The sequence below is a fragment of the Salmo trutta genome, unplaced genomic scaffold, assembly GCF_901001165.1.
Source record: "Salmo trutta unplaced genomic scaffold, fSalTru1.1, whole genome shotgun sequence".
In the NCBI taxonomy this organism is placed as follows: domain Eukaryota; kingdom Metazoa; phylum Chordata; class Actinopteri; order Salmoniformes; family Salmonidae; genus Salmo; species Salmo trutta.
The window spans coordinates 19,440-39,656 of NW_021823190.1; the positions used below are offsets into that span (position 1 = coordinate 19,440).

Genomic DNA, 20,217 nt, shown 5'->3' on the forward strand with positions numbered 1-20,217 from the left:
TTAGTGGTTAGAGCGTTGGGCCAGTAACCGAAAGATTGCTGGCTTGAATCCCTGAGCTGACAAGGTAAAAATCTGTCGTTCTGCCCCTGAACAAGGTAGTTAACCCACTGTTCCCCTTTAAGCCGTCATTGTAAATAACAATTTGTTCTTAACTGACTTGCCTAGATAAAAAAAGGTTAAATAAAGGTTACACAAAAATGAAATAAGACACACCACACCCTCACAACAGCAACTTACAGTAGTAATCTATTTCTCCCCTCTGTGTTGATCTCTGCTCTCCATCCTGCTGTCTGGTGATTATCTGTCTGGTGAACTGAAGGGAGAGTACAAAGTATTTCCATATACTGAAGGAAGCGTCGCGGTACAAAGTATTTCCATATACTGAAGGAAGAGTCGCGGTACAAAGTATTTCCATATACTGAAGGAAGCGTCGCAGTACAAAGTGTTTCCCTGAAACACCACCTCTCTGTAGGAACCAGTTGGTTTACTTCATATAACCCAATGACGCATGTGACTGACACTTCTCCCTTTTGCAGTCATTATTGATAGATTTTTTGTTTTGAGGGTGTGTGTGTGTGTGTGTGTGTGTGTGTGTGTGTGCGTGTGTGTGTGTGATAACATATATGGTTACTATGCAGTCTGATCACTATAATTGTATTTAATTTAATTAGACAATTTCAAATACCTAACAATGTTTCACCAGGCATTATGAACCAACAATGACAGAAGATACCACACACTAAACCATCAGAAGACTTGTTAGAGTTCTATCACAGTGCCATCCGTTTAGTCACTAAAGCCCCATATGCTACCCACCACTGTGACCTGTATGCTCTCGTTGGCTGGCCCTCGCTACATGTCCGTCGCCAAACCCACTGGCTCCAGGTCATCTATAAGTCTTTGCTAGGTAAAGCTCCGCCTTATCTCAGCTCACTGGTCACCATAGCAACACCCGTAGCACGCGCTCCAGCAGGTTTATTTCACTAGTCATCCCCAAAATCAACACTTCCTTTGTCCGCCTTTCCTTCCAGTTCTCTGCTGCCAATGACTGGAACGAATTGCAAAAATCACTGAAGCTGGAGACTTATATCTCCCTCATTAACTATAAGCATCAGCTGTCAGAGCAGCTTACCGATCATTGCACCTGTACACAGCCCATCTGTAAATAGCCCACCCAACTACCTCATCCCAATATTGTTATTTATTTTCTGCTCTTTTGCACCCCAGTATCTCTACTTGCACATCATCATCTGCACATCTATCACTCCAGTGTTAATGCTAAATTGTAATTATTTCGCCACTATGGCCTATTAATTGCCTTAACCTCCCTAATCTTACTACATTTTCACAAACTGTATATAGATTTTTCCATTGTGTTATTGACTGTACGTTTGTTTATCCCATATGTGTTGTTGTTTTTGTCGCACTGCTTTGCTTTATCTTGGCCAGGTCGCAGTTGTAAATGTGAACTTGTTCTCAACTGGCCTACCTGGTTAAATAAAGGTGAAGTAAATAAAAATGAAAGGGTTCACAGTGAAGCTGTTAAAACTAGGGCTCTATTGTTGGCTGACTGTCACGCCCTGACCTGAGAGAGCCGTTTATTTCTCCTTTTGGTTAGGTCAGGGTGTGATGTGGGGTGGGCATTCTATGTTGTCTATTTCTTTGTTTTGGCCGAGTATGGTTCCCAATCAGAGGCAGCTGTCTATCGTTGTCTCTGATTGGGAATCATACTTAGGCAGCCTTTTCCCACCTGTGTTTGTGGTTAGTTATTTTCTGTTTAGTTTCTGTCACCTGACAGAACTGTTCGCTTTTTGTTTTGTTACTTTGTTTGAGTGTTTTGTTGATCGAATAAAATCATGAACACTTTCCACGCTGCGCTTTGGTCCCATTCTATTCCCAACGAGAAGCGTCACACTGACATTAAGTCAGCACAATTGTAAAATGCATGCTCGTTGGCAATTAGGACCGGCTCTCTCCCTCACTAACTAGAGGCATCAGCTTTTAGAGAAGCTTACCGATCACTGCACCTGTACACAGCCCATCTGTAAATAGCCCACCGGTTTAAACCTGTTACTGTGTTGTGAGCCTGTCAATTATCTGTCATTACTGCGCTCCTCTTAGTCACATGTAGAATTCTGTTACAACACACACACACAACCCACAAACCCACACACACACACACAAACACACAAACCCACACACACACACACAAACCCACACACACACACACAAACACACACAAACCCACACACACACACAAACCCACCCTCACAACAGCAACTTACAGTAGTAATCTATTTCTCCCCTCTGTGTTGATCTCTGCTCTCCATCCTGCTGTCTGGTGAACTGAAGGAAGAGTCGCGGTACAAAGTATTTCCATATACTGAAGGGAGAGTCGCGGTACAAAGTATTTCCATATACTGAAGGAAGCGTCGCGGTACAAAGTGTTCCCTGAAACACCACCTCTCTGTAGGAACCAGTTGGTTTACTTTATATAACCCAATGACGCATGTGACTGACACTTCTCCCTTTTGCAGTCATTATTGATAGATTTTTTGTTTTGAGGGTGTGTGTGTGTGTGTGTGTGTGTGTGTGTGTGTGTGCATGTGTGTGTGTGATAACATATATGGTTACTATGCAGTCTGATCACTATAATTGTATTTAATTTAATTAGACAATTTCAAATACATAACAATGTTTCACCAGGCATTATGAACCAACAATGACAGAAGATACCACACACTAAACCATCAGAAGACTTGTTAGAGTTCTATCACAGTGCCATCCGTTTAGTCACTAAAGCCCCATATGCTACCCACCACTGTGACCTGTATGCTCTCGTTGGCTGGCCCTCGCTACATGTCCGTCGCCAAACCCACTGGCTCCAGGTCATCTATAAGTCTTTGCTAGGTAAAGCTCCGCCTTATCTCAGCTCACTGGTCACCATAGCAACACCCGTAGCACGCACTCCAGCAGGTTTATTTCACTAGTCATCCCCAAAATCAACACTTCCTTTGTCCGCCTTTCCTTACAGTTCTCTGCTGCCAATGACTGGAACGAATTGCAAAAATCACTGAAGCTGGAGACTTATCTCTCCCTCTCTAACTTTAAACATCAGCTGTCAGAGCAGCTTACCGATCATTGCACCTGTACACAGCCCATCTGTAAATAGCCCACCCAACTACCTCATCCCAATATTGTTATTTATTTTCTGCTCTTTTGCACCCCAGTATCTCTACTTGCACATCATCATCTGCACATCTATCACTCCAGTGTTAATGCTAAATTGTAATTATTTCGCCACTATGGCCTATTAATTGCCTTAACCTCCCTAATCTTACTACATTTTCACAAACTGTATATAGATTTTTCCATTGTATTATTGACTGTACGTTTGTATATCCCATATGTGTTGTTGTTTTTGTCGCACTGCTTTGCTTTATCTTGGCCAGGTCGCAGTTGTAAATGTGAACTTGTTCTCAACTGACCTACCTGGTTAAATAAAGGTGAAGTAAATAAAATGAAAGGGTTCACAGTGAAGCTGTTAATTAGGGCTCTATTATTGGCTGACGTTAAGTCAGCACAATTGTCAAATGCATGCTGTTGGCAATTATGACCGGCACTCTGTTATTTCCAATCTGTGCGCCAGGATTGGTAATTACCCGTTTTATATGAGCTCACCTGCACTGAGGTGGGAGGGGTGACAATATCTGAGGTAGGAGGGGGGTGACAATTGATTTGGAGGGGTGCAGAGCTAGTAGTAGGGGTGACAATATCTGAGGTAGGAGGGTACATATCTGAGGGGGGGGGTGAACAATATCTGAGGTAGTGAGGGGTGACAATATCTGAGGTGGGAGGGGTGACCATATCTGAGGTAGGAGGGGGTTGACAATATCTGAGGTGGGAGGGGTTGACAATATCTGAGGTGGGGTGACAATATTGAGGTGAGGAGGGGTGACAATATCTGAGGTAGGAGGGGTGACAATATCTGAGGTGGGAGGGGTGACAATATCTGAGGTGGGGAGGGGGGACAATATCTGAGGTGGGAGGGGTGACAATATCTGAGGTAGGAGGGGTGACAATATCTGAGGTGGGAGGGGTGACAATATCTGAGGTGGGAGGGGTGACAATATCTGAGGTAGGAGGGGTGACAATATCTGAGGTGGGAGGGGTGACAATATCTGAGGTAGGAGGGGTGACATATCTGAGGTGTGTCCTTAAAAACGTGCACCATATATCAATTTCAGGCGGCGCTGGGCTCGGGAGAGGCGATGGTGGTGACATGTGTCCTCCGAAACATGACCCGCCAAGCTGCCTACTTTTAACACACTCCTCACTTTAACCCGGAAGTCAGCCGTACCAATGGTGTCGGAGGAAACAGGACATGGCTAGAAGGGATACAGCTTTTGTCAAATTAACGTCAAAATTTGAAATTTGTTGCATTTTAGCTAACCCAACCCTTTTCATAACCTTAACCTAATTCTCCTAACCTGCCATGTTAATTCTCCGAACCTGCTATGTTAATTCTCCGTACCTGCCATGTTAATTCTCCGTACCTGCCATGTTAATTCTCCTAACCTGCCATGTTAATTCTCCGTACCTGCCATGTTAATTCTCCTAACCTACTATGTTAATTCTCATAACCTGCCATGTTAATTCTCCTAACCTGCCATGTTAGTTCTCCTAACCTACTATGTTAATTCTCCGTACCTGCCATGTTAATTCTCCTAACCTACTATGTTAATTCTCCTAAGCTACTATGTTAATTCTCCTAACCTGCCATGTTAATTCTCCGTACCTGCCATGTTAATTCTCCTAATATGTTAATTCTCCTAACCTGCTATGAAAAGTAAAATGTGACATTCATTTGAGCCAAAAAAAAAAACCCACCAGCACCTAACCCTGACAGCGCTGGGCCAATTGTGCACCGCCCTTTGGAGCTCCCAGCTACAACAGCCTTGGATCATACACCAAGCTGTAGTGACACCTCAGCACTGCATGCAGTGCCTTAGACCGCTGGGCCACTCAGGAGGCCTCTGTTGTGGCATGGATTTTGACAGAGGAATGGCAGCCTTTCCAGCCGTGACACACAGTACCCATATGCTCATGGAACAAGAGAGATGTGTTTTTCGTGCCAGTAAACCTGGTATTTAGAAACATAAAAACAAATGTTTTTTTACCATTTTGTTTCATTTAATTACAAACCAAGCACAGATTCCCCTTCTTTGTCTTGCCCAATGCAATTGCCAATTTACTCAAGACTATCGATAAAGGGTTTTGCTCGTGAGACCACTTTTAAAAATAAATCTTAATCACCAAAGCTGTATTAAAACATCAAGTTTGGGAGCATCAAAAAGGCTCAGGCAGGACAGAATTATGGCACCTATCAATATAACGCTTTGTCATCCCTACTGCCTCTGATCTGATGTATAGCATTTACTTTTACTTTGTACTTTTACTCAAGTATGAAACATGAGTACTTTTTCTACCACTGTACTTAAGTACATGTAAAACCAGATACTTTTAGACTTTTAATCAAGTAGTGTTTTACTGGGTAACTTACACTTTTACTTGAGACATTTTCTGTTAAGGTATCTTTACTTTTACTCAAGTATGACAATTGAGTACTTTTTCCACCACTGGTAATATTGGGATAAAAACTCTAAATGTAATACATTTCATCTCTGTATCTGACATGATACAGGTGTATTCTTTTATCTAAGCCCATAACCATGTGTGTAAGGTGTATACTTTTCATTCAAAGTAGATGTGTTAAGACTACCCAGAATCACTCTGTGTGAGCCTGATTCAGCCCACTGTAGTACAAGGTTAAAAAGCATATTGATGAGTTAGTTAAAAAGCTTAGAATAACAAAGGGCTTCTTCCATAGAAAAAGGTCCTGCCCAGTGGCGGACAGTGCCGTTTAAGATGAGGGAGGACAATTCCTTTTTTCATGAGCATGGCCTTATTTCTATTACAGCATGTTGGATGACTGTCATTCATATTCCATTCAGCCAGTTCAATGTAACATCCATAGGTTTAGGCTACTTCCAGTTCACACCGGTATAACCCTGTTACTGTGTGATGAGCCTGTCAATTATCTGCTGTTACTGACCTCCTCTTAGTCACATGTAGCATTCTGTTACAACACACACACACAAACACACACACACACACACACACTGAGACTGGGGTGGCAGGTAGCTAGCTTAGTGGTTAGAGCGTTGGGCCAGTAACCGAAAGATTGCTGGCTTGAATCCCCGAGCTGACAAGGTCAAAATCTGTCGTTCTGCCCCTGAACAAGGTAGTTAACCCACTGTTCCCCTTTAAGCCGTCATTGTAAATAACAATTTGTTCTTAACTGACTTGCCTAGATAAAAAAAGGTTAAATAAAGGTTACATAAAAATGAAATAAGACACACCACACCCTCACAACAGCAACTTACAGTAATGATCTATTTCTCCCCTCTGTGTTGATCTCTGCTCTCCATCCTGCTGTCTGGTGAACTGAAGGAAGAGTCAACACTGATACTGAAGGGAGAGTTGAGTTATCAATGATACTGAAGGGAGAGTTGAGTTATCAATGATACTGAAGGGAGAGTTGAGTTATCACTGATACTGAAGGGAGAGTTGAGTTATCACTGATACTGAAGGGAGAGTTGAGTTATCACTGATACTGAAGGGAGAGTTGAGTTATCACTGATACTGAAGGGAGAGTTGAGTTATCACTGATACTGAAGGGAGAGTTGAGTTATCACTGATACTGAAGGGAGAGTTGAGTTATCACTGATACTGAAGGGAGAGTTGAGTTATCACTGATACTGAAGGGAGAGTTGAGTTATCACTGATACTGAAGGGAGAGTCTTCGTACAAAGTGTTTCCCTGATACATCTCCTCCCTGTAGGAACCAGTTGGTTTACTTTATACCACCCTATGATGCATGTGTGTGTTTTGAGGGTGTGTGTGTGTGTGTGTGTGTGTGTGATAACATATATGGTTACTATGCAGTCTGATCTCTGTAATTGTATTTTGTTTTATTTGACATTTCAAATACCCCCCCAAAATTTCACCAGTCAACATGTACCAATAATGACAGAAGATACTGAACACTAAACCATTAGAAGACTTGTTAGGGTTCACAGTGAAGTTGTTAAAACTATAGCTCTATTTTTGGCTGCTGTTAAGTCAGCACAATTGTCAAACGCGTGCTCATTGGCAGTTATGACCCGCGCGCTACTATTTTTCAATCTGTGCGCAAGGATCGGTAATTTACCCGTTTTAAACTTGCCTGCACGAAGGTGGGAGGAGTGACAATATCTGAGGTGTATCCTTAAAAATGTGCACCAAAGTGCCGATTTCAGGCAATGCTGGGCTCGGGAGAGTTGATGGTAGTGACGTATCATCCGAAACATGACCCGCCAAACTGCCTACTTAACACACTGCTCACTTAACCCGGAAGTCATCCGTACCAATGTGTCGGAGGAAACAGGTCATGGCTAGAAGGGATAAAGCTTCTGTCAAATTAACGTCAAAAGTTGAAATGTGTTGCATTTTAGCTAACCCAACCCTTTTCATAACCTTAACCTAATTCTCCCAACCTGCTATGTTAAATCCCCTAACCTGCTACATTAATTCTCCTAACCTGCATCGCCCTTTGGAGGGCCGACTGCGACACAGTCTTGGATCATACCCCAAATTATTTTGCCCAAAATTCTAAAAACTTATTTTTGCTTTGTCATTATGTGGTATTGTGTGTAGATTGATGAGGGGGGAAACAATGTAATGCAGTTTAGAATAAGGTTGTAACGTAACAAAATGTGGGAAAAGTCAAGGTGTCTGAATACTTTCCGAATGCACTGTATGACATGACTTGTCATGTAGTCTCTATGTACCCCTTATGGCTTCTAATGTAGTCTCTATGTATCCCTTATGGCTTCTATTGTAGTCTATGTATCCCTTACTGTAGTTAAACATTAACAGGACAAAGCCTTTGGCCTAGATTGAGGGCACTATTTAATATGTTATCGCTGAAGCGTTACAGATTCCACCATAGAAATGTCAAGGTCATTTCTGATTGAGCCAACATGCAGCGTTTACCGTGAACGCCGTCTCCGACAGCGTGGGAACGTTGCCTTAAAAGCCTCAAAGCCTATAATCTGCTATCATATATCACACCCCCTCGGGCCTTATTGCGTCATTACCTCTCAGTCAGCCGCTGGCCCTCCGTCAGTCATAGAGGAAGGAAGAGCAAAGACAGACACACGGGGTGGTTCGGTGGCTACCATGGCCACTGCCTGGGGGGGGGGGGGGTCTCCTACTCGTTTCGCTACCAGCGTGGTGAAGAAGGCGCAACAGAGCCTCTTCAAACTCAGGAGGCTAAAGAAAATTGGCTTGTCACCTAAAACCCTCAAACTTTACAGATGCACAATCGAAAGCATCATGTCGGGCTGTATCACCGCCTCGGACAGCAGGGTAGCCTAGTGGTTAGAGAGTTGGGCCGGTAACCGAAAGGTTGCAAGTTCGAATCCCTGAGCTGACAAGGTACAACACAGTTGTTCTGGCCCCTGAACAAGGCAGTTAACCCACTGTTCCTAGGCTGTCATTGAAAATAAGAATTTGTTCTTAACAGACTTACCTAGTTAACAGACTAGTTAAATAAAGATAAAATAAAAAATAAAAAAAAACATTGAACAATTTCTAAAGACTGTTGACGTCTAGTGGAAGCCATAGGCACTGCAACCAGGTTCCTAATAATAAGGGTATCCCAGAGAAACCATTGGAAAATCCTATGACCTCAATATTTTCCCCCCTGGATGGTTTGTCCTCGGGGTTTCACCTGCCAAATCAGTTCTGTTATACTCACAGACATTATTAGAAACTTTAGAGTGTTTTCTATCCAAATCTACCAATTATATGCATATCCTAGCATCTGGGCCTGAGTAACAGGCAGTTTACTTTGGTCACGCTTTTCATCCGGATGTCAAAATACTGCCCCCTACCCAAGAGAGGATAACCCACTTTGACATGATAACCCACTTTGACATGATAACCTTGCAACCTTTACTCTTATGAGCAGTTCTCCTCTCAGCAGCATCTTGTGGTGCAGAATATCTCACTAGCAGGTAAGGGTAGGGAATAAAGTTGAGATGCTAATGCGTATTCTGACTGAGTGACAGCAAAACGTGGCTGTGCGCACACACACACACACGCACGCACGCACACACACACACACACACACACCTCAGCGCGCTGCTCATAATCACCAGGTTTGTTTTTGCAGTGAGAATTTGCAGGAAGTTATTTTGCCAACATCTATTTAGGCATATTAAAAACGACCATCAACTGTCAATTTACAGATACAATTACAAATACGAGTATGTCCATGTGAGCACACCCCGAGTAGCTGCTATGTCTTGTTGTTGATGAAGTAGTAGGCGACTGTTTCTCCTCCATATCTGGGGTCGTATGTGATGAAACTATTCCTACAATGTCTGGAACGCTACAAAACACCAGAAATAGTTGGTGTCTTTCGGTTGGCTGTGGGAGCACGAATGTGATTTCAGCATTTTGGTACATCGCCTACTTGTGTGTAATCAGACGGACATTTAGACAAACAGTTCAATGTATATAGAATGTCTACCGTGTTGCATGATGGGAAAATAGTCAGACAGCGATATAATATAATAAAACAAAGTGCATCGCTTTTCCACCGCTTCGTCCACAACTGTATTAGTAAACGTTATTAGACCCTGGTCGATATGATGTGGTATTGTCAGTAGTAGAAGTGGTAACCGTTAGACAAACACCTTTGTCCTGGAATGAGTTCCCCTCTACCAACGTGTACAACTCATACTTACCTGGCAAGGGAGACACCGTTATCAAGAAGGCGGTTCACCCAGGGCGAGGCTCAGCCATTGCACTCCGGCTGTGCTGACCCCTGCGAATTTCCCAAATGTGGAAATCTCGATTGCATAATTTCTGGTAGTGGGGGACTGCGTTTGCACTCTCCCCTGATCTTGATGTGAAAGAAATATTCATAGTTATAATTTAGTTTTTCGTCGAAAAAGAGGTTATTTACACTTTCTTATCAGGTGAATGGTGTTAAGAATGTAGGATCAATTTAAAAGCTTAGTAAGGCCTGAAACAGTCATTTGTCTTTTAAAAACCCCAATGTTTGAGATCTGTTATTGTAGCACTGGTGATTATGCCTGTCAATGCAACCACACGTTGATAAGCATTTACAATCATCGAGAATGACACAAAAATATGTTTGAAAACATATTTCCATTCCATTAAATGTTTTCTAGTCATAGTAGACCTCGGCTCCACACAACACAATACAAGGACAGGAGGACATTGTCATAGCGTAGAGCCTTACATACTGACATGGAATATAAACCATCATTAGTCAGCTTTACACATGATTTAAATGAAGTTATGCTCGGCATGGAGTTACTGTGGTAGTTTGTTCCACTCAACAGCGCCAGTAAATAAAAAGTGTTCTTACCAGATAGACTCTTCCATTTAAAACAGGCGGTATCAGAGTCTCTGGTTCTGACGCTTTATTGGTGGACAGCTGTAATATAAATTAAATTATTAGATGGGTACCTGGGGGCTAATCTAATCTCACAATTCCACACAAGAATAATATAAATAATACACACATCTAAGTAAAGGGATGGAATAAGAAAATATACATATAAGATATGGATGAGCGATGACCGATCGGCATAGGCAAGATGCAATAGGTGTTAATTCTAGGGCAAAAACTAAAACACGGACTCTTGGGAGTCCCGGAGGAGAGGTTTGAAAAAGGCTGATCTAGAATAACGTGATTCAAATTAGTTAACTTTTCTAGGCCTACATCAGCTGTACAACTTGAGTGTGTGCGGCACAGGTGGCTGGTGGCACTTCAATTGAGGAGGACAGAATGAATGAAATGGTATCAAGACACATGAGACATATGGTTTCCTTTCACACCATTCCAGACATTTCTGTCATCCTTCCTCCCTTCACAAAGCCTCCTGTGGTGTCTGGAGGCCTAATTCACCTAGAATAATGTGATTCAAAATGGTTTCTAGGCTGCGTTACACAGGCAGCCCCAATTCTGATATTTTTTACCACTAATTGGTGTTTTTGACTAATCACATCAGATCTTTTCACATCAGATTTTATCTGATTGGTCAAAAGACCAATGAGTGAAGAAAATGAAGATTTGAATTGGGCTTCCTGTGTAGACACAGCCATGGAACTTTACAGTAATCCAGTCCACTAGATACCCAACTGTACCTTTAACATTTCCAACATCCATGACACCCAGGTCATTTGACAAATTCATTTCTCAATGTCGGTCTGGAGTTCTCTTCCTCACGAACTAATTAAAAGTGCAATATGTTAGAGTGACCATATTTTAGTTTTGAAAAAAGAGGACATGTCCCGGTAAAGAGTATGGTCACCCTAGTGTTGTGGAATGCAAAAACTCCCTCGGCAGCAGTAACAGCATCTTCTGTTTGACCTGCTCTCATAAAATAGTCAGTTAAATTTACCTGACGAACTCTCTCCTTTAGCTGCAATTTTGTGTTTTGCGGAGCTTATGTGGGCTTCTAGGTCACTAGCACCTTTATTTGACACTGAACACGTACGTGCCAGCTTTGCAGGTCATGCATTCTGCTTCACACGGATCCCGACCAAGACGAAAACACGGGAATTTTCTCTGTAAATCGTCTGTGAATTTACATTTGCGTTTGGGCATTTTTACGCTGTTCTGGAGCCATGTGCCACTGTTGACAAGCAAGCTGCTGCTGTCTCTTGGCTGTTGCCATGGTGAGGGTAATGATTGAGATGCAGTTTGACCAATGTTTGCGTAGGCCTTGACATGACCCACCAATGGTGGCGTGTGAGAAGGCGGGACCTAAAGAGAAAGGTCAAAGCAACGCAAAACCCCAAAAACGCACACAATGAATGGCGACTGTAGAAAGCAAAAGCAGAATCCCGGACATTTTGGGCGATTTAGAAATCCCGGCTGGACGAATTTTTTTAGGTCCAAAAAGAGGACATGTCCGGGAAAAAGAGGACGTATGGTCACCCTAAATATGTAGCTTTGTGGGCGACCCGACCAAAAATTCACGTGAGTTATAGATATGTCTTCTGGTTGAAAGCAAGTCTGATGTGTGCTATTTATCTGCTTCCCGTCCGTAAATGTAGGCATATTTTTTACTCTCGGTTTTGTACAGCAGCTTCAAACAGCTGAACAAAAATAATAAAAAAATGCGTTTTTGAAAATATTTCTGCATACTGCGTCTTAGACTGCAATTACCAAAATTCTTTGCGACAGGAAGTGGAAGTGAGAACGAAAACGCTCCACTTATGAGCAAGTGGCAAGTGATAAACCTGGCTTTCGCTAGCAACTTTCTTTTATTGTTTTATAGAATCTAAAGTGGTCAAATGTAACGTGAAGTATTATTAAAATACGCTTTAATCTTATAACTGACGTCCCGAGTCATTACTTTAAAGATAGTTATTCTATAGCCCCTTTAAAATGTCTTATAGTAATTTACAGTAATCCAGTCTACCAGTCTCTCCATCCAACCTGACAGAGCTTGAGAGGATCTGCAGAGAAGAATGAGAGAAACTCCCCAAATACAGGTGTGCCAAGCTTGTAGCATCATACCCAAGAAGACTCAAGGCTGTAATCACTGCCAAAGGTGCTTCAACAAAGTACTGAGTAAAGGGTCTGAATACTTACGGAAATGTGATGTCAGTTTTTATTTTTTATTACATTTTCTAACATTTCTCAACTGTTTTGCTTTGTCATTATGGGGTATTGTGATGTCATTATGGGGTATTGTGATGTCATTATGGGGTATTGTGATGTCATTATGGGGTATTGTGTGTAGATTGAGGGGAAAAAAAACAATTGAATCCATTTTAGAATAAGGTTGTAACGTAACAAAATGTGGAAAAAGTCAAGGTGTCTGAATACTTTCCCAATGCACTGTATCCCTTATGACTTGTCATGTAGTCTATGTACCACTTATGGCTTGTAATTTAGCCTCTATGTATCCCTTATGGCTTCTATTGTAGTCTATGTATCCCTTACTGTAGCTAAACATTAACAGGACAAAGCCTTTGGCCTAGATTGAGGGCACTATTTAATGTGTAATCGCTGAAGCGTTACAGATTCCACCATAGAAATGTCAAGGTCATTTCTGATTGCGCCGACATGCAGCGTTTACCGTGAACGCCATCTCCGCCAGCGTGGGGAACGTTGCCTTTTAAAGCTCAAAGCCTATAATCTGCTATCATATACCACACCCCCTCGGGCCTTATTGCTTCATTACCCCTCCGTCAGCCGCATGCCCTCCGTCAGTCATAGAGGAAGGAAGAGCAAAGACAGACACCACCCAGCCAGAAACCACCCAGCCCCAGCCAGAAACCACCCAGCCCCAGCCAGAAACCACCCAGCCCCAGCCAGAAACCACCCAGCCCAGCCAGAAACCCAGCCCCAGCCAGAAACCACCCAGCCCCAGCCAGAAACCACCCAGCCTCACGCAGAAACCACCCAGCTCACGCAGATAACCACCCAGCCTCACGCAGAAACCACCCAGCCCCACGCAGAAAACCACCCAGGCCCCACGCAGAAACCACCCCAGCCTCAACCACCCAGCCTCACGCAGAAACCACCCAGCCTCACGCAGAAACCACCCAGCCTCACGCAGAAACCACCCAGCCCCACGCAGAAACCACCCAGCCTCACGCAGAAACCACCCAGCCTCACACAGAAACCACCCAGCCTCACACAGAAACCACCCAGCCAGACACCACCCAGCCTCACGCAAACCACCCAGCCTCACGCAGAAACCACCCAGCCTCACGCAGAAAACCACCCAGCCTCACGCAGAAACCACCCAGCCACACGCAGAAACCACCCAGCCTCACGCAGAAACCACCCAGCCTCACGCAGAAACCACCCAGCCCCCCGCAGAAACCACCCAGCCCCCGCAGAAACCACCCAGGCACACACAGAAACCACCCAGGCACACAGAAACCACCCAGGCACACACAGACACCACCCAGGCACACACAGAAACCACCCAACACACAGAAGTTATCAAAAGCTTGTTTTTTAATTCAACAAATTGACATCTTCAGCGAGGTGTTTGGTTAAGAAAATAGAGGGACGAAAATAATGACAGAAGATGAGGGTTGTTTATGATCGTCATGACTACGAAGGGAACGGGTAAACAACAACAATCTCTGAGCATGATCAACTACAACAGTGCTCCGAGGGAGTGATGGAGAGAGAAAGATGGAGGGACGTATAGAGGGAAACAGGAGAGATGGAGAGAGGAGAAAGATGGAGGGACGTATAGAGGGAAACAGAGGGAGAGAGATGCGGAGGAGAGAGAGGCAGAGGAGGATGTTCTCTTCATCACTCCATGGTGTCCTGGTTCTCCTGGTCTCCTCCCATGTCATCACTAGGTTCCTTGCCCTCCTTGCTTCTCTTGCTCTTCTTGTGTTTGTGTCTCCTGGACCGTCTCCTTCTTCACTATCATGTCTCCTCCTGCTGCCTACTGCTCAGAGTGAGCGAGAGGGGGGAGTGAGAGAGAGGGGGAGAGAGAGAGTGAGGGGGAGAGAGAGTGAGGGGGAGAGAGAGGGGGGAGAGAGAGAGAGGGGAGAAAAGGAAGACAGTTCTGATTCTGATACAACAAAGAGGTGAAATAGTGTGGTGTGTGTTGTGTGTGTGTGTGTGTGTGTGTGTGTGTGTGGCGTACCTGCGTGATGACTTGTGTCTCCCCTCCTCCTTCTCTCTGTGTCTTCTCTCTCTGTGTCTCTCTTCCTTCTCACGGCTCGACCTCTCTCTGTGGCGCTCCCCTCCACCACCACCACGCTCACCACCACTGCCACGGTCACCACCACGCTCCCCCCCTCCACGGTCACCCCCACGGTCTACGCCTCCACGCTCCCCCCCTCCACGGTCACCTCCTCCACGGTCACCGCCGCTGTAGCCACGCTCCGCCTGGTACTCCCGGTAACCGCGGGGGTACCGCTCCTCATCACTATGGAGACCACAGACAGACAGAATATCCATGGACGCTGGACAGTGACATGACTAATCATCTTTTCTGATTGAAACAACTCACTGTTCAATCTGGTCGTTGTTAAACAGATGCTTTCTGATTGGACAGTGAGATGAGGTGTGTCAATCTGTTGGTCGTTGTTTAAACAGATGCTTTCTGATTGGACAGTGAGATGAGTTGTGTCAATCTGTCGGTCGTTGTTTAACCTCTCTTGGGTAGGGGGCAGAATTTTCACGTCCAGATGAAAAGCGTGCCCAAAGTAAACTGCCTGTTGCTCAGGCCCAGAAGCTAGGATATGTATATAATTGGTAGATTTGGATAGAAAACACTGTAAAGTTTCTAAAACTGTTAAAATAATGTTTGAGTATAACATAACTGATATGGCAGGCGAAACCCAGAGGACAAATTTTTCAGCCTACCACTGTTTCCAATGGCTTTCATGTTTATTATGAGGCGAAGTCCTCCCAGATTGACATCTAGTGGAAGCCCTAGGAACTGCAGTCTTTAGAAAGAGTTTCAGGCTGGTTTTTGGAAAATGAGCCAGAAGTTGTAGTTTTTCTAAGTGGGCCCCCATTTTGGTTGTAGTGTTTCCAAGCGCGTGTGAATGAAAGCGTGTTCTTTGTTGTTTGTCTCCGGTAATGAACATACTATTCTCCGTCTTACATTTGATCATTTATTTACGTATTAGGGTACCTGAGGTTTGATTATAAACGTTGTTTGACTTGTTTGGATAAGTTTATTGGTAACGTTTGGGATTCATTTTGGATGCATTTTGAAGGAGGGAAACCAGTGGATTATTGAATGAAGCACACCGGCTAAACTGAGTTTTTATGGATATAAAGGACTTTATCGAACAAAAGGACCATTTGGAATGTAACTGGGACCTTTTAGAGTGCCAACAGAAGAAGATCATCAAAGGTAAGACATTATATATCGCTATTGCAGACTTTCGTGTCGCACCTGCCTGGTTGAAAAATGTTTTCATGCTTTTGGGTGCGGGCGCTGTCCTCCGATAATCGCATGGTGTGCTTTTTGCCATAAAGCCTCCTTGAAATCTGACACAGCAGCTGGATTAACAAGAAATTAAGCTTTATTTTGATGTATAATACTTGTATTTACATGAATGTTAAATATTTATATTTCTGTAATTTGAATTTCGCGCTCTGCAATTTCACCGGATGGTGGCCAGGTGGGACGCTACCGTCCCACCTGCCCATAAGAAGTTAAACAGATGCTTTCTGATTGGACAGTGAGATGAGGTGTGTCAATCTGTTGGTCGTTGTTTTAAACAGATCTTGCTCTCTCTTGGTAGAGAACATGTGAAACTGGATGAGGTGTGTATGTGTGACCATGCATGGGACTGAATGTGTGTTAACCTTTTTGGGATAGGGGGCAGTATTGAGAATTTTGGAAAAAATATGTGCCCATTTTTAACTGCCTCCTACACCAACTCAGAAGCTAGAATATGCATATATTGTTCAGGTTTGGATAGAAAACACCCTAAAGTTTCTAAAACTGTTTGAATGGTGTCTGTGAGTATAACAGAACTCCTATGGCAGGCAAAAACCTGACAAGGTTTCAAGCAGGAAGTACCCTGTCTGACAAGGAGTCGTGCGTCTTGCATCTGTTTATTGAAAAGTAAGGATCTTAGCTGTAACGTGACAATTCCCAGGGCTCCGATAGGCTCTCAGAACCGGGAAATAACTGAAGGTTAACGAGGCCGCCTCAGGCTGAAACACATTATCGGCTTTGGCAAGTGGCGGCTCAGAGGACCTTTGAATGAGGCGCGTGCACGATTCGCTCCTGAGGAGGAAATTTTATTCGGCTGTTTAGGCTCAACTGCATATTCCCGGTCGGAATATTATCACTTTTCTACGAGGTAAATGGCATAAAAATTGGTTTTTTAAACAGCGGTTGACATGCTTCGAGTACGGTAATGGAATATTTAGACATTTTTTGTCACGCCAATGCGCCATGCTCGACACCCGTGATGAAGCATTCTGATAGTGTCTAGAACTCTACGAACAAAACGTCGCTGTTTGGATATAACGATGGATTATTTGGGGACCAAAACCAACATTTGTTATTGAAGTAGAAGTCCTGGCAGTGTATTCTGACGAAGAACAAGCAAGGTAAGAACATTTTTCTTATAGGAAATGTGATTTTGGTGGAGGCTGACCTTGGGTGTGTCTAAATAGCTAGCCCTGTGATGCCGGGCTATGTACTTAGATTATTGCAAAATGTGCTTCATCCGAAAAGCTATTTTAAAATCGGACATATCGAGTGCATAGAGGAGTAATGTATCTATAATTCTTAAAATAATTGTTATGCTTTTTGTGAACGTTTATCGTGAGTAATTTAGCAAACTGTTAGTAAATTCCCCGGAAGTTTGCGGGGGTATGCTTTTTCTGACGTCACCTGCTAATGTAAAAAGCTGTTTTTTTGATATAATATGAACTTGATTGAACAGACATGCATGTATTGTATAACACAATGTCCTAGGTGTGTCATCTGATGAAGATCATAAAAGGTTAGTGCTGCATTTAGCTGTGGTTTGGGTTTATGTGACATGATATGCTAGCTTGAAAAAATGGGTGTCTGATTATTCTGGCTGGGCACTCTGCTGACATAATCTAATGTTTTGCTTTCGTTGTAAAGCCTTTTTGAAATCGGACAGTGGGGTTAGATTAACGAGATTCTTGTCTTTAAATAGCTGTAAAATAGTCATATGTTGTGAAATTGAAAGTAATAGTATTTCTAACGATTCAAAAATCGCGCCACTGGATTTCAGGGGCTGTTACGTAGGTGGGACGAGTTCGTCCCACATGCGCCAGAGAGGTTAACGTGTAACATAAGGCCCAATAAAATTCTGTTTCTCAAGGTTTCGGTTTTCCTCAGTTTCACACATTAATAGAAAAACAACTAAATTGGATTGTTTCTAAGTCCACAACACAAAGCTTAAAACCAGGTTTGAGATCTGGTCATGTTTGTTGATATTTTATGCAGGGTTGTAGTACCCTTTAATTCCATTACCCACCGAGCAAGAGGGCTGTTAGCTGCGTTTTTATAGCACATGTGATGGTAAGAGTTTGCTAAACAAATCGCGCCAATGCAAATAATCGTGATGTTCATTCAGCCAGGTAAAAGCATAGGCTACTTTGTAGTTAAAAAAAAAACTTCTCAATTAAATGTTACGGAAAACGTTGCACCTACCAGAAGATTTTTCATTAGCATCGTGGCTAATGGCTACATAAAGGGGTAGCTGAGTGCAACCACGCATTCCTCGTTGCCCTCTTCAGAAAGTTGGTGGAAAAAGCGAATCACTGATGGCACTCTGCTAATCTCTTATGATAAACTTGGGGCAAATTAATTCATGTTCAATACGTTTAGTTTTTATTGTCTGGATCTGCGATTCCGTCCGCGGTCTCCAGATTTTATAGGGCCCTAGTACAGAGTTAATTTTTATTTAAGTAGGCAAGGTCAGTTAAGAACAAATTCTTCTTTGCAATGACGGCCTAGGAACAGTGGGTTAACTGCCTTGTTTTGGGGCAGAACAACTGATTTTTACCTTGTCAGCTCGTGGGGTTTCAATCTAGCACTTTTGGGTTACTGGCTCAACGCTCTAACCACTAGATGCTACCTGCCGCCCCCTCTAGCCACTAGGCCTACCGCCGCCCCCTCTAGCCACTAGGCTACCTGCCGCCCCTCTAGCCACTAGGTTACTGCCGCCCCTCTAGCCACTAGGCTACCTGCCGAACCTCTAGCCACTAGGCTACCTGCCGAACCTCTAGCCACTAGGCTACCTGCCGCCCCGCAAGCCCACTAGGCTAGCTGCCGCCCCGCTAGCCACTAGGCTAGCTGCCGCCCCGCTAGCCACTAGGCTAGCTGCCTGCCCCCGCTAGCCACTAGGCTAGCTGCCGCCCCGCTAGCCACTAGGCTAGCTGCCGCCCCGCTAGCCACTAGGCTAGCTGCCGCCCCGCTAGCCACTAGGCTAGCTGCCTCCCCTCTAGCCACTAGGCTAGCAGCTCCCCTCTAGCCACTAGGCTAGCCGCCTCCCCTCTAGCCACTAGGCTAGCCGCCTCCCCTCTAACCACTAGGCTAGCCGCCTCCCTCTAACCACTAGGCTAGCCGCCTCCCCTCTAACCAATAGGCTAGCCGCCTCCCCTCTAACCACTAGGCTAGCCGGCCTCCCCTTCGAACCACTATGCTCCCCTCTAACCACTAGGCTAGCCGCCTCCCTCTAACAACTAGGCTAGCCGCCTCCTCTAACCACTAGGCTAGCCGCCTCCTCTAACCACTAGGCTAGCCGCCTCCCTAACCACGTAGGGGCTCCTCTACCCCTCTACCACTAGGCTAGCCGCCTCCTCTAACCACTAGGCTAGCGCCCCTCTAACCACTAGGCTAGCCGCCTACTCTAACCACTAGGCTACCCGCCTCCTCTAACCACTAGGCTAGCCGCCTCCTCTAACCACTAGGCTAGCCGCCTCCTCTAACCACTAGGCTAGCCGCCTCCTCTAACCACTAGGCTAGCCGCCCCTCTAACCACTAGGCTAGCTGCCTCCTCTAACCACTAGGCTAGCTGCCTCCTCTAACCACTAGGCTAGCTGCCTCCTCTAACCACTAGGCTAGCTGCCTCCTCTAACCACTAGGCTAGCTACCTGCCTCCTCTAACCACTAGGCTAGCTACCTGCCTCCTCTAACCACTAGGCTAGCTACCTGCCTCCTCTAACCACTAGGCTAGCTACCTGCCTCCTCTAACCACTAGGCTAGCTACCTGCCTCCTCTAACCACTAGGCTAGCTACCTGCCTCCTCTAACCACTAGGCTAGCTACCTGCCTCCTCTAACCACTAGGCTAGCTACCTGCCTCCTCTAACCACTAGGCTACCTGCCTCTCCTCTAACCACTAGGCTGCCTCTCCTCTAACCACTAGGCTGCCTCCTCTAACCACTAGGCTACCTGCCTCCTCTAACCACTAGGCTAGCTACCTGTCCCCTCTAACCACTAGGCTAGCTAGCTGCCTCCTCTAACCACCAGGCTAGCTGCCTCCTCTAACCACCAGGCTAGCTGCCTCCTCTAACCACTAGGCTACCTGCCTCCTCTAACCACTAGGCTAGCTGCCTCCTCTAACCACTAGCG

At 44.6% G+C, this 20,217-nt stretch overlaps 1 protein-coding gene, 2 long non-coding RNA genes and 1 other non-coding gene across 4 annotated transcripts; 3 read left to right on the plus strand and 1 right to left on the minus strand.

Annotated features, from left to right (window-relative positions):
* Positions 1 to 253: 253 nt before the first annotated feature.
* On the minus strand, positions 254 to 2,364 carry LOC115189533 (uncharacterized). Its single transcript, XR_003876937.1, has 2 exons — positions 2,286 to 2,364; positions 254 to 313 (listed from the first exon to the last, which is right to left on the minus strand). It is a non-coding gene; the product is annotated as an uncharacterized LOC115189533 (long non-coding RNA).
* Positions 2,365 to 9,849: 7,485 nt separating this feature from the next.
* LOC115189538 (U1 spliceosomal RNA) lies at positions 9,850 to 10,013 on the plus strand. The gene has a single exon (XR_003876940.1). It is a non-coding gene; the product is annotated as a U1 spliceosomal RNA (small nuclear RNA).
* A 3,342-nt stretch (positions 10,014 to 13,355) lies between these two features.
* Positions 13,356 to 14,295, plus strand: LOC115189531 (gibberellin-regulated protein 14-like). Its single transcript, XM_029748146.1, has 2 exons — positions 13,356 to 14,015; positions 14,233 to 14,295. Exons 1-2 carry the CDS (start codon positions 13,356 to 13,358, stop codon positions 14,293 to 14,295), a joined length of 723 nt encoding a protein of 240 aa, XP_029604006.1.
* Positions 14,296 to 16,367: 2,072 nt separating this feature from the next.
* Positions 16,368 to 17,961, plus strand: LOC115189535 (uncharacterized). Its single transcript, XR_003876938.1, has 2 exons — positions 16,368 to 16,450; positions 17,919 to 17,961. It is a non-coding gene; the product is annotated as an uncharacterized LOC115189535 (long non-coding RNA).
* Positions 17,962 to 20,217: the final 2,256 nt, after the last annotated feature.

Coding starts and splice junctions, on each gene's coding strand:
- LOC115189531 (XM_029748146.1), top strand. CDS start 13,356: ATGCCCTCCGTCAGTCATAGAGGAAGGAAGAGCAAAGACAGACACCAC. Junction 14,016..14,232: donor CCCCCGCAGAAACCACCCAG/GCACACACAGAA, acceptor ATGACTACGAAG/GGAACGGGTAAACAACAACA.